The sequence below is a fragment of the Chelon labrosus genome (assembly GCF_963514085.1).
Source record: "Chelon labrosus genome assembly, chromosome: 9".
Taxonomy (NCBI): Eukaryota; Metazoa; Chordata; class Actinopteri; order Mugiliformes; family Mugilidae; genus Chelon; species Chelon labrosus.
Window position 1 is genome coordinate 28,208,744 of NC_140359.1, and position 27,450 is coordinate 28,236,193.

Consider the following 27,450-nt stretch of genomic DNA (forward strand, 5'->3'; position numbering starts at 1 on the left):
CATCAGTAGTAACTGAGTCAGACTGGTCCAATGTATACAGGCTGTGATCTGTATTGTACGAATGGTTTCAGCCTCTCTGACTAGCACCATCAACCACAATACTTCCTCTGTTAACAGACTAACTGTTAAAGAATAATATTATTGATCCAGCATCTGAAGCAGTCATCTGTTACATCAGGTCATAGCCAGTGAGGGCTCAGAGTTCATGAGGGACGTCAAAGCAGACGTTGAAAACACTTTTCTTCTGCCTCCATCTACTACAAGATATCTGCTGGGTTATTCAGCACTGACTGATAAGTCAACATTAAGTCTGAAGAGAAGTCAATATTAGCTTTAACATGAATGATAAAATGTAGAAAAGAATCAAATCAAACACTGCCTGCTTCCTGGTTATTAGTCTAGCTTTGGCTCTACAATGTATTAGGGATGCCACGGTTGAATTTGTAGAGCTGCAGTTTAGAACTAAGTCACTGAACACAGCTCTGGAAGTGGATGAAAGCAAGAATTTAGAGAGACACACAGAATCCAGAGAGATGACTACAAGCTGAAACATCAATTCACACATCAATACATCAGTCAATGCATCTACATGTTCTCTCTCCCTGCAATGCACCCTTAGTCAGCTATGAAGCTCAGCAGCATTAAATACCAGCCACCTGACAGTAAGTTAAAGTGAACTGAGTCATAAATCCTCTTGGTCACATTAACATGTAGGATTACAGCTTTTCTAGGCTCTAGATTCACATTTAGACACTTGCTCTTCTCTTTCTTTGTCTTGTTGTTTTCAGCTAGTCTTTGATTAGACATGAGGACAGACATTGTGTAGAGAGCGTCCTCTAGTGGTAACTTTCTGTCCAGGTGGTTCTCCTGACCCTCTGTCTCCACCTGCAGTCTGCCTCAGTCCACACAGACTATCACAGGTAGTGAGGTGGAGCTGCTAGATGTTGACACAGATGAAGTAAATCAGTTATTGAGCTGCTTGTGGACACCAACAATCATAGGATGTTTAGTTCTGACTATCACACTGATTACACACTTCACATCAATCAATAATTCTACTTTATGTTTCTCCACAGGATTTCTTCTACTGCAATGTCTGGGTAAGTAAAAGTGAAGTGTGTCCTAAATCTTCTATGAACATGTAGAATTCCAGCAGTTTGTAGACAATAAGTCACATTTTCTTGAAATGTTTCCAAGTTGACTGGTGAGTTAGAAAGTTTCTCTTGATAATGACTCACAGATTCTCTTCAGTCCACCTTAAATCCTCAGTTTTTTCATTCCAGGTTGTTAATCCACCTTATATTGGTGCTGGTTTGTGATATCAAACTGAGGTCAATGATAATGTCAGAGTTAATAAAGTATTAGCTAGGGTGAATCTCTGTCTTGGAAGCTCTCCACCAGCTGGACTGAGAAGGATTCTACTAAGCATGCTCTATAGAAGCTAGCTGAACATGCATGGACCTAATATAGGAAGCTTGGAAATAGAACAAATTTGATTCAAGTGAAGGAGGAGTCTTCATGTGATCAGAGTTCTAGTGCTCTTTAGTACATCCACACTGCCAAGTGGTCCTCACTCTAGTGAGGTTCAACCCCGCAGTTTCCCCCACTTGAAAGGGCAGCTTGTAACTGAAGATTTGAACTGGAATTCACTCAATGACCAGCTATCACTTCTTTCTTTTCTGTCTTTTCTTTTGAAAGTTGTTGTGGCCAAATGCAGGTGAAAAACCTTAAACCCAAACACAAATACAAATACGTCAAGAAAATGTACCCCAATAAACCTTAATAAACCAACATAATCCAAGATCAAATACTTAATTTTAAACTACTAGAAATTAATATTGAACGTGAGTAGAAAAGAAACCCCATATTTAAATTGAAGACACTATTAAAGCACTGTTCAAATGATTTTAACCTTAAATTCTAGCAGCTTTAACCTCCTACAAATACACAATCCCGTATTTTAGCTTTTTAGCCTTTTAAAGTCCTTTAAAATACATTACTTTTAAACCTACATGATATTAAATGCATGACATTCTAACTTACAATTCAAGCACATGATTTTTCCATAACACACATTTTAACCTGAATTCGATTATATGATTCACTTAAATGCTACAGTCCACATGGAACAAACAAAAGCTCACCGACTCCTTCTTCCTTGTTTGAAGAAGCTTTAGTCCTGCAGTGTAACTTTTCTAGGCCCAGTTTCTCCACACATCTTCACAGCGTGCTTACCACCCTGTGAGTGACTCCAATTCCCCTGATCACCTGATCATTCCCAACTGGTGAACAACTAGCTGACTCCAGGCTGGGAACCACACCCAGTGCTGAAGCACCCAGGCAGAGAGGGTGTGGCCTGCAGCTCAGCAGCATTAAATACCAGCCACCTGACAGTAAATTAAAGTGAACTGAGTCAGAAATCCTCTCGGTCACATTAACATGTAGGATTACAGCTTTTCTAGGCTCTAGATTCACATTTAGACACTTGCTCTTCTTTTTCTTTGTCTTGTTGTTTTCAGCTAGTCTTTGATTAGACATGAGGACAGACATTATGTAGAGAGCGTCCTCTAGTGGTAACTTTCTGTCCAGGTGGTTCTCCTGACTCTCTGTCTCCACCTGCAGTCTGCCTCAGTCCACACAGACCATGACAGGTAGTGAGGGGAGCTGCTAGATGTTGACACAGATGAAGTAAATCAGTTATTGAGCTGCTTGTGGACACCAACAATCACAGGATGTTTAGTTCTGACTATCACACTGATTACACACTTCACATCAATCAATCAATCAATCAATCAATCAATCATTCTACTTTATGTTTCTGTACAGGTATCCTTCTACTGCTATATCTCGGTAAGTAAAAGTGAAGTGTCTCCTAAATCTTCTATGAACATGTAGAATTCTAGCAGTTTGTAGACAATAAGTCACATTTTCTTGAAATGTTTCCAAGTTGACTGGTGAGTTAGAAAGTTTCACTTGATAATGACTGACAGATTCTCTTCAGTCCACCTTAAATCCTCAGTGACTTCATCACAGGTTGCCACCTTATATCGGTGCTGGTTTGTGATATCAAGCTGAGGTCAGTGATAATGTCAGAGTTAATAAAGTATTAGCTAGGGTGAATCTCTGTCTTGGAAGCTCTCTACCAGCTGGACTGAGAAGGATCCTACTGAGCATGCTCTATAGAAGCTAGCTGAACATGCATGTACCTAATACAGGAAGCTTGGAAACTGAAGAACTTTGATTCAAGTGAAGGAGTCCTCATGTGATCAGACTTCTAGTTCTCTTTAGTACATCCACACATGTGATCCTCTGATGTCATATGTAAGCAACAATAACCTGATGCAATCACTGCTACATTCAGTAATACACAGGATAAGATGTTATAATCCCTTGTGCCAAAATCCCAGGCAAAACACATTTAAAGGCCCTGTTCAGCTAAGAGACCCTACCAAACCTATGATCATATAATATGACAATTAACCTATAATCTACATAAACTAAGTAAAAGCTGCTGGCTTGTAAGCCCCTTGAGCAGCATAGTTCAGACATTGTAAAACATGAACTAACTAAACGCTGCTGGCTTGTATGTCCCGCTCAGCAGCTAACCATAGCTACCATGTAACATGAAGGCAACAGCAGTATGCAGCATGTCATTGGGGTTTTCAAGTGGGAACCTCCTTTCACCGATTTTTCGTTAAGGTAGGCCCACGACACCTCGAGAAGGCTTAACAGTGGCTTCCAGCGTCCTGGAGTCACCCCCCTCCACACCGCCACTGCACAACCCTGTCTTCCTCACCATTCGATATCTATCAACAACTAATATAGTAACTAATAACCACGAGCCAAACAAACAAATCTACCATGATTCGCCCCGTTGCTGCGAGCCGAAACACGTAACAAACAAACAAAACTACCATGATTTGCCCCGTTGATACGAGCCGAACCATGTAACAAACAAACAAAACTACCATGATTCGCCCCGTTGATACGAGCCGAACCACGTAACAAACAAACAAATCTACCATGATTCGCCCTGTTGATGCGAGCCGAAACACGTAACAAACAAACAAATCGCGTAACAAACAAATCGAGGCCTACATGCGGCCATCCTTACCTTAGCTAGTTCCCCAGCTAGCATGCTTCCTGTGTACCCATAACCAATCGCTGGCTCTCTCTGCTGCCCGGGACATGTTGCTAACCGCAGTCCTCTGGCTCCTTCCTCGTATGCCCAGCTCACTCAGCAGAGCAATCACCGACTTTGCCACAAATCCACGGCAGCCCACTTCTACCGGGCGGACATAAGCCTTCCATCCATTCTGTTCTGCATCTGCTGCTAACTCTGCATACTTAGCTCTTTTTCGCTCATTAGCCTCCTCAACTCTATCTTCCCACGGGACAGTCAGCTCTATGAAATAAACCACTTTCTCTGGCTCAGACCACAACAGCAGATCTGGCCGTAGTCGAGTGCTAACTATCTCAGCTGGAATAACCAGGTGTCCATTTAAATCCGCTCTCATCTGCCAGGCTCCTCCTACTCTTAGCTGTCCCGTGTTATGCCTGATGCCTGATAGTCTAGCCTTTTCTCCCTCCCGTACAAACTTAATATATCTATTCTCTCTGTTAACGGCCATGGAATTTACATTCACCCGTTTTTCCTCAATTGCAGCTGCTAAACATTTCAGTACCTGGTTGTGACGCCAGGTATAACGTCCTTGGGAAAGACTAACCTTACAACCTGTCAGAATATGGCTAAGCGTGCACACACAAGTGCACAGTGGACAGGCAGCATCCTCACCTACCCACTGGTTTAGGTTCTGGGGAGTTGGCAGCACATCATAAGTAGCCCCTAACATAAATCTAATCCTGCTAGCATCCATGCTCCAAAGCTCTCTCCACTTCAACTTCCTTTTCTCCACACTCTCCCAGTTCACCCACTGACCCTGCTTAGCCTGCGACACTGCCTTCGAGCATCTAACTGCTTCCTCTTGCTTCTGTACCTCTTCCACTACCATCTTTCTCCTTTCTACTGCTGATGCCTCGCTCCACAGAGGTTTCCCTGCACACAGCCCTAGGCCTCCACGCCCTTGCTGTACATGACCTATGATATGTTTAAGAGCTGCCTGTGCTTGCTGCACTGCCTCTTTTGCCTTGCACTTTCTCCCTGTCTTAAAAGTAGGCGCTACACTCCTAACCACTGGATCCTTCGACTGAGTAAGAGTCATTTCCAGTCTAACTTTAGCACACTTAAACTCCTCTGTTAAGCTGGTAACTGGGAGCTCCAGAATGCCTTTCCCATACAAGGCTGTGTCACTTAAGCAGCGTGGGACACCAAGCCACTTTTTGATAATGAATTAATCATTCTTTCTAATTTTCCTACCTTTGAAAGGGCAACCTCATACACCGTCAGCGGCCACATTAGCCGGGGCAGTAAACCAAATTGCCAGCACCACAATTTTAACTTCCCTGGTAGCCCTGAGCGGTCTATGCTTGAAATGCCTTGAATCATTTCCTGCCTCAACCCTTCAAACTGCGCCTTATCACTAAGACTTACATCATACCATCTTCCCAAGCTCTTCACTGGCTTCTCCAGCACCGTGGGAACTACCTCATCATTTACAACAAACTTCTTATCTACTACCTTTCCTTTAACAATAGAAATACTCCTAGATTTAATAGGCTTCACTTTCATCCTAGCCCACTGCAGGTTGCTATTTAGCTTATCCAGCAATCTTCTGGTACAAGGAGCGGTTGACGTTGCTGTCGTCATGTCGTCCATGTAGGCCCTAACTGGGGGGAGGCGAAGCCCTCCCTGCAGCCTTTCTCCACCTACCACCCATTTGGAAGCCCTAATGATGACCTCCATTGCCATTGTAAAGGCTAGTGGAGAGATTGTACACCCTGCCATAATGCCTACCTCCAGCTGCTGCCATGCTGTAGAGTACTCTGCTGTGGTAAAGCAGAGTTGTATGTCTAAAAAGTATGCTTTGACTAAGTTTTTTATACTACCTGGAACTCTAAAGAAGTCAAATGCTTCCCATAACAAACTATGTGGCGCTGACCCAAAAGCATTAGCCAGGTCTAAGAATACAACACGCAGGTCTCTCTTCTCTTGCTTTGCCAACTGAATTTGGTGCCAAATCATACTGGTGTGCTCTAAGCATCCAGAGAAGCCGGGGATCCCAGCCTTTTGCACCAACGCATCAACTAGTCTGTTTTTCACCAAGTAACTGGACAACCTCTGTGCCACAACACTGAAGAAAATCTTCCCCTCAACATTAAGTAGACTAATTGGTCTAAACTGGCTTATTTCCAACGAGTCCCTCTCATTGGGAATAAAAACCCCCCCTGCCCTGCGCCATGCCTTGGGAATAACCTGTTTCTACCATACTACCTTCATCAATTTCCACAGGAACCTCAGCACATCTGGTGCACTCTTATACAGCCAGTAGGGGACCCCATTAGGTCCCGGGGCTGAAGAGGCTCTTGCACGTCTTACCACTTCTTGAACCTCTTTCCACCTTAGTGGGCTGTCATCACACTGGCCAACTATTTCGCCAATAGGTGGAATATCAGAGGGTAATGCCAACTTTCTAAACCTGTCCGTATCTCTGTGCACCTCCTCCAAGTACTCCTCAAGCTTCTCTTTTGGTACGGTGAGGCTACCATTCTTTTCCTTACTAAACAGTGATTTCACAAACCTAAATGGGTCCTTATAAAATGCTAATCTAGCTCGCTCTTTCCTTTTCCTATTTTTCCTAATGTTCTCCGCCCTTCTTAATGCTGCCAATCGCTTCCTAAAATCTGCCTGTAAACAATCACTACCTTCCTTCTCTTCAACTGTAGCTTTCCTCCACTGCTTCTTAAGGAGTCTCCTCTCCTGTACGAGCCTATCGATCTCTTGCTGACGCCTCGATCCAACCACCTGTCCCTCTTGCTTTTGCTGTTTCTCAGCCACACCAAACATAACATCAGTAGTAACTGAGTCAGACTGGTCCAATGTATGCAGGCTGTGATCTGTATTGTATGAATGGATTCCGCCTCTCTGACTAGCACCATCAACCACAATACTTCCTCTGTTAACAGACTAACTGTTAAAGAATAATATTATTGATCCAGCGTCTGAAGCAGTCATCTGTTACATCAGGTCATAGCCAGTGAGGGCTCAGAGTTCATGAGGGACGTCAAAGCAGACGCTAAAAACACTTTTCTTCTGCCTTCATCTACTACAAGATATCTGCTGGGTTATTCAGCACTGGCTGATAAGTCAACAATAAGTCTTAAGAGAAGTCAACATTAGCTTTAACATGAATGATAAAATGTAGAAAAGAATCAAATCAAACACTGCCTGCTTCCTGGTTATTAGTCTAGCTTTGGCTCTACAATGTATTAGGGATGCCACGGTCCACAGCGTCCTCTAGTGGTAACTTTCTGTCCAGGTGGTTCTCCTGACTCTCTGTCTCCACCTGCAGTCTGCCTCAGTCCACACAGACTATCACAGGTAGTGAGGTGGAGCTGCTAGATGTTGACACAGATGAAGTAAATCAGTTATTGAGCTGCTTGTGGACACCAACAATCACAGGATGTTTAGTTCTGACTATCACACTGATTACACACTTCACATCAATCAATCAATCAATCAATCAATCAATCATTCTACTTTATGTTTCTGCACAGGTATCCTTCTACTGCTATATCTCGGTAAGTAAAAGTGAAGTGTCTCTTAAATTTTCTATGAACATGTAGAATTCCAGCAGGTTGTAGACAATAAGTCACATTTTCTTGAAATGTTTCCAAGTTGACCGGTGAGTTAGAAAGTTTCACTTGATAATGACTGACAGATTCTCTTCAGTCCACCTTAAATCCTCAGTGACTTCATTACAGGTTGTTGATACAGCTGTGTTGAATTCATCATTTATTCAGTTTCTCTTTGTTTTTCATGAATATTTTCTAGGAGAGAAAGTGGCACACGAAACGAGTAAACACAAGGCTGCCAGTAAGTAACTGTTGTCTTGTCCAGTTGTTCTCATCTACTGTCTCAATATAAAATCAATCAGGGTTCAGCTCCACCTTAAACAGATCAAATCAGTATATGGATGAATGTTTGATTGATGTCTGCTGACTCTAATCTCATCCAACACATAGCTGATATTAGTCTCTGTACAGGATGAGTTAGGTTATGTCCATCTAAAGATGGTGCTGTACTGGTGGCAGTCTGTTACAGACACTCAGCTTTTTCTCCTCTTCCTCTTTTCTTCATTACTTGTGGCCTATCTATAAATATCTGGTCAGGATGGTTTGAGAAGTTTTTTTCTGGGCTTTTTTCCTGGTTTCTAACTGTTTAATATTGACAGGAGCATTAAAAATATGAAAACTGTATCTATCACACTGATTACACACATCAATTAATCAACCAATCAATCAACAAATCAATCAATCAATCAATCAATCTACTTCATGTTTCTCTACAGGTTCAGCTCCACAACCACGTCCCAGTAAGTAAAAGTGAAGTGTCTCCTAAATCTTCTATGAACATGTAGAATTCCAGCAGTTTTTAGACAATAAGTCACATTTTCTTCAAATGTTTCCAAGTTGACTGGTGAGTTAGAAAGTTTCACTTCATCATGACTGACAGATACTCTTCAGTCCACCTTAAATCCTCAGTGACTTCATTACAGGTTGTTAATCCACCTTATATCGGTGCTGGTTTGTGATATCAAGCTGAGGTCAATGATAATGTCAGAGTTAATAAATTATTAGCTAGGGTGAATCTCTGTCTTAGAAGCTCTCCACCAGCTGGACTGAGAAGGATCCTACTGAGCATGCTCTATAGAAGCTAGCTGAACATGCATGGACCTAATACAGGAAGCTTGGAAACTGAACAACTTTGATTCAAGTGAAGGAGGAGTCCTCATGTGATCAGAGTTCTAGTTCTCTTTAGTACATCCACACATGTGATCCTCTGATGTCATAGAACAGTAAGCAACAATAACCTGATGAGATCAATGCTACATACCATCAGTAGTAACTGAGTCAGACTGGTCCAATGTATGCAGGCTGTGATCTGTACTGTATAAATGGATTCAGCCTCTCTGACTAGCACCATCAACCACAATACTTCCTCTGTTAACAGACTAACTGTTAAAGAATAATATTATTGATCCAGCATCTGAAGCAGTCATCTGTTACATCAGGTCATAGCCAGTGAGGGCTCAGAGTTCATGAGGGACGTCAAAGCAGACGTTGAAAACACTTTTCTTCTGCCTCCATCTACTACAAGATATCTGCTGGGTTATTCAGCACTGACTGATAAGTCAACATTAAGTCTGAAGAGAAGTCAATATTAGCTTTAACATGAATGATAAAATGTAGAAAAGAATCAAATCAAACACTGCCTGCTTCCTGGTTATTAGTCTAGCTTTGGCTCTACAGTGTATTAGGGATGCCACGGTTCAATTTGTAGAGCTGCAGTTTAGACCTAAGTCACTGAACACAGCTCTGGAAGTGGATGAAAGCAAGAAGTTAGAGAGACACACAGAATCCAGAGAGATGACTACAAGCTGAAACATCAACTCACACATCAATACATCAGTCAATGCATCTACATGTTCTCTCTCCCTGCAGTGTCCCCTGTCACATCAGTGAAGTCCAGCAGCAGCAATGAATACCCGCCACCTGACAGTAAGTTAAAGTGAACTGAGTCAGAAATCCTCTTGGTCACATTATCTGTTGACACAGATGAAGTAAATCAGTTATTGAGCTGCTTGTGGACACCAACAATCACAGGATGTTTAGTTCTGACTATCACACTGATTACACACTTCACATCAATCAATCAATCAATCAATCAATCATTCTACTTTATGTTTCTCCACAGTGTTAGCTGAAATACGCCATATGAGTAAGTAAAAGTGAAGTGTCTCCTAAATCTTCTATGAACATGTAGAATTCCAGCAGTTTGTAGACAATAAGTCACATTTTCTTGAAATGTTTCCAAGTTGACTGGTGTGTTAGAAAGTTTCATTTGATAATGACTGACAGATTCTCGGTTTATTTCAATCTTTTTCCTTCTACGTCATGACCTGAAACATGTAACAGAGGACATACTTTCTAGCGGTAAGTAACTGTTGTCTTGTCCAGTTGTTCTCTTCCACTGTGCTGGGTTATTCAGCACTGGCTGTGAGTTAACATTAAGTCTAATGATAAGTAGTGATGGAAATATCGGCGTTAAAATAAATGGTGTTACTAACAGCGTTATTTTTTGCAGTAATGGCCAGAGGTTGCCCGAGACTTTTTTCGTTGTCTCTCGTTTTGACTGACAGGGTCATAAAAATCCCTCCGTAATCTATTTTTACCCATCACTTTAATTTTCTAAAATGACAATAATGACTTATTCCATAGCATTTCATTTTCATAAAATTTCCATTAACTTCAAGTACTTTCTCAGAACAGTATTGATTTTAAATGGTAAAAAAAAAAAAAAAATTGGGCTGCCGACACGTCTTGTCTGTACTTGGACCATTACTGCTCGCGCTAACAGCTCTTAGATGGCACCGTAGGGTTGATGCGCTTCGGTGGTATGCAAACTCTTTTATTTTGCACAATTTGCACAAAAACTCCGCTTTTATCAAGGCTTCCATCAGGTCGTTTTTTAAAATAAAATTTGCCTTCCATCAGTCCAAGCAACGTGCTTTCGTCCGATTCCTTGATCCATTTGGTAGCCTTTAGCCGCATAGACATATATACATTGTATATATGTCTTTATATATAGACATATATATTGTATATATGTCTATGGTTTGCCGAGCTCTGATGTGTGCATCAGCATAATCGGTGTACCAGGAAATTGTGCACTGACAAAAGTTCTGCGATGTTTGGAATGCAAACTGCGATTAGAGACAAGAGCCAATTACTAACCTCACTCGCCACCAAGTGGTCAGGGGTGTGAATTGCAATCTATCAAAATGACAGATGGCCATCAGATTTTTCCATCACAGTTTTAAAAAAACGGTCAGTGACCGAAAATATTCGACCCCTGGTAACGGGTAATCTAACTAATTACTATTTCCATCGTTACAACGCCGTTACCGACAATTAAATGTGGTGTGTTATGAAGTGTGAAGTGAAGCAACTACTAGAGCTCCGGTAGCTGACGTCACCCTGCACCAGCAATCACATCACCGGTATATTGGCAGGAAAGCACACTTTGCTAATTACTACTCGGTTGACAACTGCTAGCAACTAACTATCTTGACCTTGTACCAGTTACATCCAAAAATAATCAACAGCTGTTGTGCCCCAGGATGTCAGAATAGTCTGGGACAAGTAAAGGGGAAATCGTTTTATAGGATTCCCAATGATCCTGCAAGACGGTAGATGTGGATTACTGCAATAAAACACTCAAGAAGCAGGAACGAGAAAACGGAGCGGTGGGATCCCTCAAGAAACATGTTTGTCTTGTGTAGCGATCACTTTATATCAGGTACAGAATCCAGTGTTTTCAAAGTGTAATGTCTTGTTTATTTAACATGTTTTTAACACCATGTCCAACAGATTTCATGAAGACAAACTAGGCTAATGTTTATAACGTGGATTACAAAGGGGTGTCACTCATTCAGCACTAAAACTACTCAAAATGAGAAAGAAATTCAGTAACTTGTTATTGTAGTTGTGTTACTGTCATGAACCTCCTCAGTTTTCCTGCCTGTTTAATATTGACAGGAGCAAAAAAATATGAAAACTGTACCTATCACAATAATTACACACTTCACATCAATCAATCAATCAATGATTCTACTTTATGTTTCTCTACAGGATCAACTGAACTATCATCTCTCAGTAAGTAAAAGTGAAGTGTCTCCTAAATCTTCTATGAACATGTAGAATTCCAGCAGTTTGTAGACAATAAGTCACATTTTCTTGAAATGTTTCCAAGTTGACTGGTGAGTTAGAAAGTTTCACTTGATGATTACCGACAGGTTCTCTTCAGTCCACATTAAATCCTCAATGACTTCATTACAGGTTGTTGATGCAGTTGTGTTGAATTCATCACTGACTCAGTGTCTCTTTGTATTTTATAAATCTTTCCTGGACCAGGACTTCATGACTCTGAGGATGCTGCCTATGAAGGTACGTCTCACAGCCAGTGTCTGTTGTCTTGTCCAGTTGTTCTCATCCACTCTCTCAATCTAAAATGAATCAGGGTTCAGCTCCACCTTAAACAGATCAAATCAGTATATGGATGAATGTGTGATTAATGTCTGCTGACTCTAATCTCATCCAACACATACCTGATATTAGTCTCTGTACTGGATGAGTCAGGTTATGTCCATCTAAAGATGGTGCTGTACTGGTGGAAGTCTGTTACAGACACTCAGCTTTTTCTCCTCTTCATGTTTTCTTAATTACTTGTGGCCTATCTATATGTAGTGTATTAAGGACAATGTATTAGGGATGCCACGGTTCAATTTGTAGTTTAGAACTAAGTCACTGAACACAGCTCTGGAAGTGGATGAAAGCAAGAAGTTAGAGAGACACACAGAATCCAGAGAGATGACTACAAGCTGAAACATCAACTCACACATCAATACATCAGTCAATGCATCTACATGTTCTCTCTCCCTGCAATGCACCCTTAGTCAGCTATGAAGCTCAGCAGCATTAAATACCAGCCACCTGCCAGTAAGTTAAAGTGAACTGAGTCAGAAATCCTCTTGGTCACATTAACATGTAGGATTACAGCTTTTCTAGGCTCTAGATTCACATTTAGACACTTGCTCTTCTCTTTCTTTGTCTTGTTGTTTTCAGCTCGTCTTTGATTAGACATGAGGACAGACATTGTGTAGAGAGCGTCCTCTAGTGGTAACTTTCTGTCCAGGTGGTTCTCCTGACTCTCTGTCTCCACCTGCAGTCTGCCTCAGTCCACACAGACTATCACAGGTAGTGAGGTGGAGCTGCTAGATGTTGACACAGATGAAGTAAATCAGTTATTGAGCTGCTTGTGGACACCAACAATCACAGGATGTTTAGTTCTGACTATCACACTGATTCCACACTTCACATTAATCAGTCAATCAATCAATCAATGATTCTACTTTATGTTTCTCTACAGGTTCAGCTGAACTAATCCGTCGACGTAAGTAAAAGTGAAGTGTGTCCTAAATCTTCTATGAACATGTAGAATTCCAGCAGTTTGTAGACAATAAGTCACATTTTCTTGAAATGTTTCCAAGTTGACTGGTGAGTTAGAAAGTTTCACTTGATAATGACTGACAGATTCTCTTCAGTCCACATTAAATCCTCAGTGACTTCATTACAGGTTATTGATGCAGTTGTGTTGAATTCATCATTGATTCAGTTTCTATTTGTATTTCATGAATCTTTTCTAGGAGAGAAACTGAAACGTGAATTGTGTTCAGTGGAGGAGAGGTTGTTTCACAGTAAGTAACTGTTGTCTTGTCCAGTTATTCTCATCCACTCTCTTGATATAAAATCAATCGGGGTTCAGCTTCACCTTAAACTGTTCAAAAATTTAGAGAATCAGTATATGGATGAATGTTTGATTGATGTCTGCTGACTCTAATCTCATCCAACACGTAGCTGATATTAGTCTCTGTACTGGATGAGTCAGGTTATGTCCATCTAAATATGGTGCTGTACTGGTGGCAGTCTGTTACAGACACTCAGGTTTTTCTCCTCTTCCTCTTTTCTTAATTACTTGTGATCTATCTATAAATATCTTATTTGTCCCCATACTGCCACCTTGGTGTGTTGATGCACACTGTTTAGTTTTCCTTTGCTTTTAAATCCAGTGCCTGGCAATATTATCATGAGCTCTAACACCAGAAAAGAGAACATCAGAGATTCAAGCCTGGTACATTTACTTCCTCTTTACATCACTACATCGGTGGAATACCTGGAAGATTTCGTCAAGGTGTCCTTTTAAATTTCTCTGCCTGGGATATTTCTCTCTAACGTTTGTTCATTCATCAATAAAATGGACACATTTAAGTTGCTGATGGGAAATATAGTGACTTTTCTTCATCTTCCATTCTGTTTGATAAAAAACAGTGGTTGGTGTAATGATGTCCTCCCCCTTGAGTTCACCTTGTTCATACTGGTTGAACAGGACAGACAGGGTGAACTCTCCTACTGTGTGTCCAGCAGACACACGTCCTTCAATAGTGAGGTTCAAGAGATTCAACTCTCCATATACAGATGGTTTCTATCACGTTGTCCTCTGTGCTGCACCGGGACACTGTGACAACTCTCTAAACCTGCTGTGAGGACATCAAAGGACATGAAAGCTGATGTGATTAGTGATTGATGGCAAATCCTCTAACTATAGGTTGTTGTGGTTTTCAGTGGCTGAGAACAAATCTGATGTTGGGGAACCCACCCATGGACGTCATGTCCTCAAGTGAGCTCTTGTTCCTGAGCTGGACACTGGTGAGTGCTAGAGGGATGTCTCTTAGCTTTCAGTTTCCTTTTCTCCCATTCTTCTCATCCAGGGTTAGCGTTAGTACTGTAGTGATTTACAGTTTATAAAACTGAAAGCTGAGAATCTTAGCTGTACTGATCACAATACGAGAAGAGAGACATGGGAAATATCTGGGGAGAGTCTGAAGACTAATTTTACTTAATCTATTTGTTTTCACAGGAATTCCCCCTGGTAAATATCAAGAGGACTCTGGAAAACCTGGTGGGATCACAGTGACCCTCAAAGACCCTGCAGCCACAACTGCAGCCATGGCAGCCATAGTTGGTGCTGAGGCGTCATCTGCAGCTTAATTACACACAAATACACAAATAACCATAACAACCCTGTCTGCTAAAAGTAGAAATTAGTTTCATCACATTTGTTAAATCAAGAATTGCTGCAAGCATTATGTTCACTGGTAACTGGACATTACATTCAAAATATGAGAATACTACATTAAGAAAGTCTCAAGATGACAGACACAATTTTGAGTTTTGGTAAATTTGGAATCAATTAATTGGAAATTTTACTGCACAATAATATGCAGTTTACATTAAAGATTTGTAGAGAAATATGAAATCCAGGCAGCAACATATTTGATATTTTTAGGAGACAGAGTAGTTGGAGATTCATTCTCATTCTCAAATGGACGAGTTGCTAAATAAACTGCTCAACAAATTAATTGTAAAAAGTAAGTATCAACCACCATGAAAGATTACAACATGGAAAAGGAGAATTTATAATATTTGACAAACTTTGAAAAAAGACTCAAACTCATGACGACAGAACTAGTTCCAAGAGCAAGTTATTAGAGCCAGTCTCATTGTTCAGTTTAAATATTCAGAAGTTGAGGTCGAGATTTTATCTTGACATGAATCTGGACAATATTTTGTCACAGAGTGCAGTCTACAAGTTAAGAACATACATTCATATTAAAAGGTCAAAATCATTATTTTACTAAACATGTAACAAGAGGCTGATCACCAGAATGTAAGTAGAACTTAAATTTCAACTTAAAGAGCTCAGTAACGTGAGAAAGAAGACAGGACAAGTTCAGAAAGAGATAAAAAAAGAGCTAGAAAGTAGAAAATCTTTCTAAGATTGTTTCTGTTAGAAAGGAGGGAGGTCACCAGCTGTTAGCTTTAGCAGAATTAGCACCATTATAAAACTGCTAATTCTAAAATGCTTTTACATATATTCACATGTATACCATGTTCTTTTCATAACCTGTGATTTAATAACCACTGAAGTCTGGTCTGTTTGGTGAGTTTGTGTCGATGTGTGTGAGGAGGACAGAGTGGTATCAACTGTGAGTGCAGGGAGTCTGCAGAATGATCTGCTCAGTTCAACAAACCACAAGAAGAAGGTCAAAGAGGGAGGTGTCAGAGAACGGCAGACTGGATTTGATTTGATTTGAAAGTGTGTTTATGTTTAGCATCTTTTCTGTTACATTTTTATGATGAAGTTATTGAGTAATAATCATTTTACTGCATGGATCTGGGTACAAAAATAATTCATTTTTTGATTAACGGTTAAGAAATTGGACAGAGATTCTGAGTACCCAGACAAAGTCTAGAAAAAAAGGATAACTATGGATACAATACAGGCTGGCATCAGCATGTTTGGAACCAGTCCACAATTACATTTTGAATTGTTCATGAATGAATTCTTTTAGAAATAGTCAGAAGTGAAATGTTGATTGTGCACAGCATAACTGAAGATGAAAAACTCTTAAGGAGGGAATCAGAGCAAAAAACAAAAAGACCAAGAACTTATTTTGCTTTTTGCTTTTTCAACCTCAGCCTGTATTTTTTTTCCTTCATGGACCATTTTTGTCCTCTTTTCTGACTTTTAGTCTTTAGTCTCTTTTTATTAGATCACACAGTTTTGGTTAATTTAGTTAATTGGTGGCAGATGGTGACATTACAGAATTCATAAAAATCTATTTTGTCCAAATAGCACAACAAATATCTGTGTGACATTTTATCAACTTTTTTTTTTTCTTTTTTCATTCATCATTTGTCATTCATCCAGTTTTAAGGCATTTATTTTCAATATCCAGTGTATAATCAAGTTACTGTTTTTGGTAGGTGTGGGTGATGTTGTGATGTTGTGATGTGTGAACGTCTCACCTCCATCTGTAGTTGTATATTAGAGCATTGATAAATATTACGAGAGAAATTGGTAAAAAGGTAAATTGTGAGGCTGGAGTTTGTTGTTCTGGCTTTAATGCAGATCAAGTCACATTGATTGAAGGACTATCCAGAAATGAATGACCCCAAATCAACAACAAAACTTTTTAAAAAGTCAAATGATGGACAATGTTTAATAGTCAGTAAATTTCTATAATTGGTCAATCACTCATGCCTATATTTGATTGTTGATTGATGTTTGACAATTATTCAGTTACTGCTTGCTTGCTTGCTTTTGCACTGATGAAATAAATATATAAATATATATATATACATAATCCTCAACAGACATCGCGTCTTTTTTGCAGATTATGGAGAGATTTTCAGTCTGATTAAATATGATAAACTATCAAGTCGGAAGTCTGATGAAAAAGAGTTCTCCTGTATGTTTGTGTTCACAGATACATATTAACAGACAGTGGAGGGCTGTGTATGTTCTACAATGAAAACAATAGAGTGAAAAGGAAACATCAACATCATAGCGATACGCAATAAAACAGGACGTTGCATCATATCTCATATAGAGAGATGAATGTTGTTACTGAAGCAAGAAACTATTCATAAAGTCTGCAGTCTGCAGCGCCACGTACGTCAAATCCAGCAGAAGCATCAATGTCGACCCAATAAAATAATAAAAATATACATAAAAGATGTAAATATAATTCATTTTACTCACCAGAATTTTAGAAACTATTTAGAGTTCTCCTCAGAGCCTGTCAACCAAGGGTAGCGCTCATAGTTGCTGACCTGAAAGTTTCCCCTGGCTGGGTCAGGCTAGCTAGCTCCAGGGTTGGGCGGCCTTTCCTCACAATATCCAGCTTTTCCTTCAAAGTCCGCCGTGAAAATGTTTTTCTAAGAAGATCTTCAACCAAATGGATAGCCTCTCCTCCTTCCTCCATGTTGGCTTCAACAAACAGCTATCAAAACGTTAACGTTGTGCACAGAACCGTTTCTTCCTATAGGCGAATTAGGCGAACGCTTAGGGCCCACAAGCCACCAGGGGGCTCCAAAGCTGCATGTTTATCCCCATCTGTGGGGATAAACAGTGGGTGATGTTTCTGTGGCAACATTGCATCATATTCATTGGACCGCACTGTCGCAGAGTAAGTGACGTGACGTCGCTGCCAACAGGTGGGATGGGCTTGATTGACAGCTACTCAACATTACCGTTAGCGAGAATATTAAACAAAACAAACACAGTAATGACATCAAAAAGAAGTTATCTCAGTTTCACGGAAAACGGAAGAAAAAGAAAACGGAGGAAGAAAAAACGGTCAAAGGATAAAGGTAAAGCATTTGTTGGTGACGTGGGCTGGATAGGTGGAGTTGAAACACCGTTTAGCAAGTTTGTTTATTTGTCCTGCTGGCCAGTTAGCTAGCCCTGGATAAATGTTAGCTAGCCAGTTAGCTAGCCCTGGATAAACGTTAGCTAGCCAGCTAGCTAGCCCTGGATAAACGTTAGCTAGCCAGCTAGCTAGCCCTGGATAAACGTTAGCTAGCCAGCTATGATTTGTTCGTCATAAACTCAGCTTTAGTGTTTGCTTCATGAAAGTTGTCTAATATAAAATGAATATGTCTCATGTGAATGGACAGTCTGTCCTGTCATGGTCATGACTGACTGACTCCAGACCCCTTCATTCATATTATTATTATTTTATTGTTGTAGTCTGCTCTGTCAGTGTTCAGTGGAAGTTGTCTCTCAGATATTTGACACTTAACATTATTTTAGCATTACTTAGGATTCATTTTCAAGTTTAGTGTGTATTTAATAGGCCTCTAGTTAGAAGTGTGCTACTGTTTTATAATTTAAATCAATATTTTAAAGGTTTGTCTTTTAAGTGATTTATAAATATGAGGCATCGTGTTTATTATAGACTACTGTGGCAGTGGATCATTCATCTTAGTTTTATTTCTTTAACTCGTCCTATGTGTAAATTAATGCAGAAAACTCTTAAATGTGACAACTTTGTAATTGGGTACACTGTACATCACAATGTTGAATATAAAAGCAGATTAATTTAAATTTTCTGTATTACAGCAACATCACTGCAGATATAAAATAGGAATATGCGCTAATGATCTACTCAGCTTGATAACCTAAGGAGCTTTGTCTTTGCAGGAGCAATTCCTTTGTCCCCCGTGCCATCAAACTACAACCACCACTCACTTGGGGGGAGGAGGACAAAAAGGAAAGGGACTGAATGACTTTTTTTTATTTAACCTACAACATGTGCAGTAACGATGTACCTGGTACTTCTATATTTATGCAACAACCATTTATGTACAGTCGTCACAATATTAATTTTTTTTTTATTACTATTATTATTATTCTTTACTGGGTGTTTTGGTATTTGGGCTTATTGTACTGTTTCTTACATGTATGTCTGACAGTGCTGTATGCGATGGAGATGTCAATTTCCCTGCGGGAACCTCCCAAAGGGATCAATAAAGTTGTCTATCTATCTATCTATCTATCTATCTATTCTAAAATATTTTGGAGCTCCAGACGTTGAGCCAGAGGATCTTCTGAGCTTCCTGAACCAGGAAGTAAAGTAAAGTGTTTTATTTTGTCATTATACAACGTACAACGAAAGCTCCAGGACCATCCACATAAACACAAACTGTTATTATTACTTTGATTAAGTATATTAGGTGTTATGCTGATAAGTGACTGTGATTTAAAGTAACCATATTTATAAACACTCAATATCTGTTATATTCATTGACATATAGAGGATTGTTGTTTTCCTTGTATTATAGTTTTTTATCAGTTTAACTTACCTGAGTGGCGCAAGTGTAATAGATTGTGGCATCTTAATCCATCTACGGGTTACAAATCTCTTCATCGTAGTTTGACACACTAGTGGCCCCCAAACAGCATCTTGCTTAGGGCCCCCCACGAAGCTAGAAACGGCCCTGCTGTGAAGTATCTTTGAATAATCTTAAATAGTTTAAGTGTTAGGTTTAACTCCCTGCGCTGGTGTAAAACTACAGAGGCAGTGTCCTGTATCTGCCAGGAGGTGGCAGTATATTCACATTTAACGACTTGGTCCTCTAGTAGTTTTTGTAGCTTGGTCTTTTCTTCTAATAATGATTTTATAACACATTCTATTGGTTTTGCATAAATATTATATTGTATATTATTCATTTTAATCCTAACTGGGTGGCTATACCATTTCTGTCAATATTCCTGCTGTACTCTGAGCCATTGCACCAAAATTTAATTTTGATGGAAATCTAAATGACAAATAAAGCCTGTCTAAGTCTCTAAGGTCTTCTTGAGCTCAGAGAGACTTCACGTCCACCAGTAGAAGACACAGACAGACAAGACTCTTGTCTAATTTGTTCCGGTTTGTGTTTATTCAGCAGCAGATCTAAAATCAATTTGTTCGCCGTCATTTTTTCTATGAGTCTTCTCAGGCGTCCAGGCTGTGGTATAGCTGAGGGTCTAGATGTAAACGAGGCCCTGTAACGTCTAATAATGTCGACCTTTATCTGCTAAATAGTGAGTGCGTACATTTAAATCCCCGTGAATTCATCTGAGCCGAATGAGGAGTCACTGAAGCATCGTGTTGTTGTAACGTTCCTACAGGCAGCAGTGACAACACTGTGGTCCTCCCCGACGACGCAACCACAACCAGCACTGTGACTCATCGATTGCCCCCGAATGTCGACCCTGAGGTGTTTAAGCTTCTTCCAGAGGAAATCCAGAAGGAACTGTTATCTTCTGACTACACAAACTCTCTTTCCAGCACTGTACCGGCCCATCAGTCACCGATACCTCCCACATGGCAAGAAATAAGTCTCTGCAGACATTTGGAGACTCTCAGAACATTAAAGAGGCTGCAGACAGATTCAGTTTGTCTGTCGGTGCAACACAAACGCCTGGAGAGAACGTCATGGACCAAGAGAGGCTGTCATTACCCCGGTCTTCTGACTGCGAGTTCCCGGGAAATGTGGACCCCGGGGTGTTTTCTGAGCTGCCCCCCGACGTTCAAAGGGAGCTCCTGTCCGAGTGGAAGCAGCAGAAACTGGTCCTGAAGACTCCCTCATCCAGGAAACCACCAGGGAGAAGCTTAACCACCAAAGACAGAAAGACGGCAGGAAAAGGCAGCCAGGCAAACAACTTGTTCAAGTACTTCAAACCCAGTTAGAGGAAGATTTTATTTGTTACTGTCAAGTTATTCTCATTTTCTTGCATGTTGGGATGAATGAATGAATGAATGAATCATATTTTCAAGAAAGAAGAATTCAGTTGTTTGTGCAGTTTGCACCCTCACCACTAGATGTCACTAAATCTCACACACTGGCCCTTTAATGTTGTGACGTTACTGTTATTAAAAAAATATTAAACAAAAAATTAATCTACACAGATCAGGCATAACATTATGACCACCTTCCAAATATTGTGCAGGTCTGACTCATCAGAGAATGGACATGGGGCCTTCTGAGGGTGTCCTGTTGTGTTAGTGGGGGGCCCTTTGAGGGGAGGGGCCTCTGTGGATCATCCCACAGATACTTGATCATTTTGGGATCTAGTGAATTTGGTGGCCAGGTCAACACCTTGTGCTGCCATCAAGGAGTGTCATTGCTATGGGGTGGGGGTGCCTGGTCTGGTCTAGGTGGGTGCTACATGTCTAAGTAACATCCACACCAATGAATGCCAGGTCCAAAAGTTTCCCAGCAGAACAGTAAACTGTCACAAGATGTTATTTACTTCTCCTGTCAGTGGTCATAATGTTGTGGCTGGTTAGTGTATATTCATGCAGTATGTTTACAAGGTGTTTTCCTACAGGATTAAAACAAAGTAAATGTATTTACATTAAGTCCTTGGCTTTAGCTCCTTTATTTTCTTTCACGTTGTTTAGAGAAGCAGGATTACTTGGAGGCCTGGACCGTTTCCTCTAAAACCCACAGAGCTGCTCATTATTTCTCAACGCCAAACAAAATCCACTTTTTTCAATGAGTCCTTTTCTTTTTTTTTTTCTCATGAGAAAAGCTCTGCCCTGCTCGGGTCAGGCCTGAAACTCCTCCCTGGATCACATGTGAGGCCGAGGAAAGCTTCGAGAGCATTCAGTGTGCCATCCTGTTTATTTCATTTAATGAGGACAGGACTGGAGCCACCTCTGGATGGACGGCGGCGCCTCCCACACATAGACTGGTAAGGTTTCTTTTTAAAAGTTTACATCATGAGGAAGTTGTTTGTATTTTAGGAAACCACCTGTTTGTCGATTAAATGATGATGTCGCAGGTTGGAGGGTTGATTGCTCAGCTGATATGAGGATTGAGAGGCATGTAAGAGGCATCGTAGACAGGTTGGACATTAATACATCTAGGTAGGAGTGGATAACTACTGGACAGGTTGCACAGATGACAAGACAAAAGGAGGATGTTTCTCCAGATTTCATGGCACTTTGCAAACAAGTCAATGTTTTTAGGATAAAAATGCTTTTTCTTGTGTCTCCCAACAGTCCTACAAACCAAGTCTGATTTATTTGCCTGCTCTGCCTCAGCTGCAAGCGTAACCGAAGCATTACCTAAGACGTTGTGCAGTGTTGGGACGTTGGTGAGGGTCAATGAAAGGAGTTCTGTCTGACGAACAGACTGGGTGGTGGTGGTTGTTTTTCGCTCAGTCAGAAGTCAGAGAAAAGTCTGGAGAGGCATTTGACTGCTCATGTGGAAGCCAGCTCCAGTCATGTGCTAGTCCCTCTCTGATCAGCGCCTAATGAGGGCGAGGAGGAGGAGGGGGGATTTATGACGTCCTGCTAATCCTGTGTGATGGTCCCGGGGCCTCAGACTGAAAGAATTTCAGCTCGATGTGTCTGAGCTTGAACTAAAAAGCTGTTTTGAACTCTACAGCAGGTTCAGCGCTCGGCTGCACGATGGCCGACTGGGACTATGATTATCTGATCAAGCTGCTGGCGCTGGGGGACTCCGGGGTGGGGAAGACCACCTTCCTGTACAGGTACACCGACAACAAGTTCAACCGCAAGTTCACCACCACCGTGGGCATCGACTTCAGGGAAAAGAGAGTGGTGAGTTATTTACAGCGTTGACTGATGGTGGTGTCTTTAGTGACTGGGTTTAACTGATGGAAGAATCTACTTAGAGGAAGATAAAGTAGAAATAAATGATTTAACTGTGTTTCATCCCTCTTCATATGAGGAGAGGAAAGAAGGAGAGGAAGAGAGGGGGAAAGAGTGAAAAGGAAAGGAAATGAAGAGTGGAAAGGAAAGGAAATTAAGAAAGGAAATGAAAGGAAGAGTGGGAAGGAAATGAAAGGAAGAGTGGAAAGGAAAGGAAAGGAAGAGTGAGAAGGAAGAGAGGAAAGGAAGCGACAAAAGGAAAGGAAACGAAGAGGGGAAAGGAAGAGGAAAAGAAGCAAGGAAAGGAAAGGAAGAGTGGAAAGGAAAGGAAAGGAGTGGAAAGGAGAGGAAAGGAAGCGAAGAAAGGAAATTGAAGGAAGAGGAAAGGAAGCGAGGGAAGGAAAGGAAAGGAAGAGTGGGAAGGAAGAGAGGAAAGGAGGCGAAGAAAGGAAATGGAAGGAAGAGGAAAGGAAGCGAGGGAAGGAAAGGAAAGGAAGAGTGGAAAGGAAAGGAAGAGTGGGAAGGAAGAGAGGAAAGGAAGCGAAGAAAGTAAAGGAAGAGGAAAGGAAGTGAAGAGTGGGAAGGGAATGAAAGGAATAGTGGAAAGGAAGTGAAGAGAGGGAAGGAAAGGAAGTGGAAAGGAAAGGAAAGGAAAGAAAGAGTGGAAAGGAAGAGAGGAAAGGAAAGAGAGAGGTAAGGAAAGGAAGAGTGGGAAGGAAAGGAAAGAGGAAAGGAAGTGGAGAGGGAAGGAAAGGAAGCGAAGAGAGGGAAGGAAAGGAAGTGGAAAGGAAGAGTAGAAATGAATTTACCCTGTACAGTTTTTTTAATTGTAAAACTTTAATCTTTAATCTTTGTCCTAAAACAAAGTAAATGCTGAAACGTGTCAGACTGAGTTATGAGATGATTAATTCTGATTAATTCTGATTAACTCTGAACCATGCTGCTACCAGACATGATCACATGATCTATAACCCTGACCTCTGTTGACCAGATGTACACTGGGACGGGCGCTGATGGGACGACTGAGAGGAACTTCAAAGTCCACCTTCAGCTCTGGGACACAGCGGGACAAGAGAGGTGGGTTTAACCTGGTGGTCCAGGACACGTAGAGTCTCCTTCTGATCTAAAAGACTGATGGAGGAGTTTGAGTCTCTTAATGACAAGACACCTAACTGTCCTCAGAGGGGACAGTTGGACCCTGTCCCCCTACTCCCTAAATGAGTTCAACCTCATGTTCTTAACAGAATGGACAAGTTGAGACACGTTGAATACGGGACAAGTTGAACAGATGATGAAGTGACTTAAGCTTGATGTTGACTGTATACAGGACATTTAAATATCACCCTGAGGACAGGACAGGACAGGAAGGGGACAGGACAGGAACAGGACAGGAACAGGACAGGAAGAGAGGAGTGGAAATGAAAGGGAAGGAAAGACAGTTAAAGGAAAGGAAATGAAAGGAAGAAAGGAAAGGAAGAATGAAGGGGAAATTAAATGAAAGGAAAGGAAAGGAAGAGTGAAGGGGAAAGGAAAGGAAGGGAAAGGAAATGAAGAGTGAAGGGGAAAGGAAAGGAAAGGAAAGGAAATGAAGAGTGAAGGGGAAAGGAAAGGAAAGGAAGAGTGAAGGGGAAATGAAAGGAAAGGAAGAGTGAAGGGGAAAGGAAAGGAAAGGAAATGAAGAGTGAAGGGGAAAGGAAAGGAAGAGTGAAGGGGAAAGGAAAGGAAAGGAAGAGTGAAGGGGAAAGGAAAGGAAGAGTGAAGGGGAAAGGAAATGAAGAGTGAAGGGGAAAGGAAAGGAAAGGAAAGGAAATGAAGAGTGAAGGGGAAAGGAAAGGAAAGGAAATTAAAGGAACGGGAAGGAAGAAAGTGGAGAGGAAGGGAAATCAAATTAAACTAAAGAATAGGAAGGTAAAGGACAAGGAATTAAAAGAGAGAGAGAGAGACAGGACTATATATATAAAAAACAGGAAACACAAAGAAAACCAAACAAAGTTACAGGAAACATCCAGAAGAAAGGAAATCTTTCTGTCTTCAAAAACATCTTGTGTCAGATTCACAGAAATGCTGCTGGTAGTTAGATTCAGCCTCGAGGGACTGTGATGTGTCTTCTATGTCTTCTCAATGTCTTTTAAAGACATTCAGAGCAGTCCTCTACATGTCCTCTACATGTCCTCTGCAGGTTCCGTAGCCTCACCACAGCTTTCTTCAGAGACGCCATGGGCTTCCTCCTCATGTTTGACTTGACCAATCAGCAAAGTTTCCTCAACGTCAGGAACTGGATGAGTACGTGTCTCCTTCTCCTCTTCCTCCTCCTCCTCCTCCTCCTCCTCTTCCTCCTCCTCCTCCTTTTAAATCTCCTCATGGTTGTGTGTGTTGGCTCAGGTCAGCTCCAGGCCAACGCCTACTGCGACAGCCCTGACGTGGTGCTGGTGGGGACCAAGGCCGACCTCAGAGACGTGAGGGACGTCCACGTGAGACAGGCCAGAGACCTGGCCGACAGATACGGGTGAGACGCGCTGCTGTTCGTTAGTCACGCCGTATTTTAAAGACAGGACGTTGGACTGTGTGACGTGTAGAGGAAGGATCACGTTAACCCTTTAAAATAAACATGTAAAAAGAGACCAGGCTTTGTGGACTGACATGATGGGACACGAGAGATGGAGCAACTGGATGGTGGTGATGTTATTATTTACTGCCTCGGGGTCTGAGCAGCCTGCAGTTATTGAAGTTATTGAATTGAGGTTGATGTTCCCTCTGTCCCCAGATATTGACCTTTCAACGAGATAATAAACACGGCAGCAAATCCTGCAAGAAATGGAAGGATGCATTCAAGAAAATAAAATATCAGCAGGTTTGACGTCAGTGACTGGTGGACAGTCGTCCTGCAGGGAGATTTAAAAGGAATTAAGACTGGTTTTAGTTTCCCAACAGAGAAATATCGTATCTGTTAATAGTGTTCTCGAATAAGTTTTTGAAAAAGTGAATTGATCAAAGGTTCGACTGGTGTTTAAAAGACAAGGAAACAAATAATTATAATAATTATCACGGTGAAATGGAAAGAAAAATACTGTTTTACTTCATATATTACTTGAATAAATTGTTTGGCCAGGTCTTACCTTGGTCTTACCTACCCAAATAGCTGCTACCTTCAGTTATATCCTGGTAAAATAAATGTGGAATAAAAAAAATATGTTTTTATTTATTGATTTTCTAAGTTTTTACCCTGTGAGGAAAATGAAATCTGAATTAGCTTGCACAAGTCTTTAAGTCGGCGGCACAGTGGCATGGTGGTTAGCACTGATGCCTCACAGCAGGAAGGTTCTGGGTTCTAATCCATGGGTCGACTGGTTCCTTTCTGTGTGGAGTTTACATGTTCTCCCTGTGTCTGCGTGGGTTCTCTCCAGGTACTCCAGCTTCCTCCCACCGTCCAAAGACATGCTGGTTAGGTCGCTTGTGGACAGTTTTCATCGTTAGCATTTAGAGTTTTCCTAGTTTGTAAAAACCTGAATAATTTCGCTCTGAACCATGCCATTCTGGCCCCTAGGCCCCTTCTGTGCAGTTTTTTCACAGAAGCAAAAACTGCACAGAAGCCCTGTGATGGACTGGAGACCTGTCCAGGGTGGACCCTGCCTCTCCCCCCATGACAGCTGGGATAGGCTCCAGCCCCCCCTCGACCCTTCACAGGAATAAGCAGTTACAGAAGATGAATGAATGAATGAAAAACTGCACAGAAGACATTAACTGCAGTTTTTCAATAAAAGTATCTGCTATTTCCAAGTCGTCCACTAGGGGTCGCACCTGTTCAGGAAGAGCTCCAGACATAACGTGACACTGAGACCCAGAGCTAAATTGAAATTGCGCTTAAAAAAATTCAGGTTGTTCATGAAATGTTTTGTAAAAGGATAAATGATTAAATGAAACATCTGGAGTTATCTTTATTTAAAGGTTATTATACTATTATGTGACTTATCTGGGCCCCTTGAGATCAAACTGGGCTGTATGTGGCCCCTGAAACTAAAATTTGACGAAATTGATATTACATTTTAAAGTTTGACTCCCCTGGTTTAACCCCTCAGGTCATAAATACTTCTAAATGAAACAAAATGAGAAGAGGTTAACGCCTTACAAGTAGACACTCCTCGTCTTTAAACCTAGATTTATCCCAAAAAACAAACACATATCATCACTAAATGTCACTTAAAGCCATTTCTAAATGTCTCTCCATTCTCCTCAGCATCCCCTATTTTGAGACGAGTGCGGTGACGGGGGCCGACGTGGACCAGGCGGTGACCACGCTGCTGGACCTGGTGATGAAGAGGATGGAGCAGAGCACGTACGGCGGCCACGGCTCGGAGCCCAACGGCAGCCCCGCCTCCAGCCACGAAGTGGAGGAGGTGCCTGTCAGGAGGAGGTGCGCCTGCTGATGTCACTGACGGCCACTCTTCTCACTTCTCACTACTTTTTTTTTTTTTTTGAGAGCCACTGTTTCCTGGAAGTGAAGCGTTTGAGATCCTAAAATCTAAATGATTTCTTCCATAAATGAGAAGAGTTTTAAAGATCTGGACACTTCCACTTACAGATCTACACAAAGGTCTCTGCTCCCGTCAGAATGTTCTACATTTCTACATAAAAAATTACTCAAAACATCAAGTCCTGGAAGTAGACAAAGAAAACCCAATCAAACAAATTAAAACTG

At 41.2% G+C, this 27,450-nt stretch overlaps 1 protein-coding gene across 1 annotated transcript; it reads left to right on the forward strand.

Moving 5' to 3' along the window:
• Positions 1-22,520: 22,520 nt before the first annotated feature.
• On the forward strand, positions 22,521-27,178 carry LOC311492367 (ras-related protein Rab-27B-like; the record flags this gene model as incomplete). The annotated part of the gene is made up of 5 exons (XM_084550630.1): positions 22,521-22,703; positions 23,746-23,831; positions 24,934-25,037; positions 25,137-25,260; positions 26,989-27,178. The coding sequence occupies exons 1-5, from the start codon at positions 22,551-22,553 to the stop codon at positions 27,176-27,178; spliced, it is 657 nt and encodes a 218-aa protein (XP_084406756.1). The 5' UTR covers positions 22,521-22,550.
• Positions 27,179-27,450: the final 272 nt, after the last annotated feature.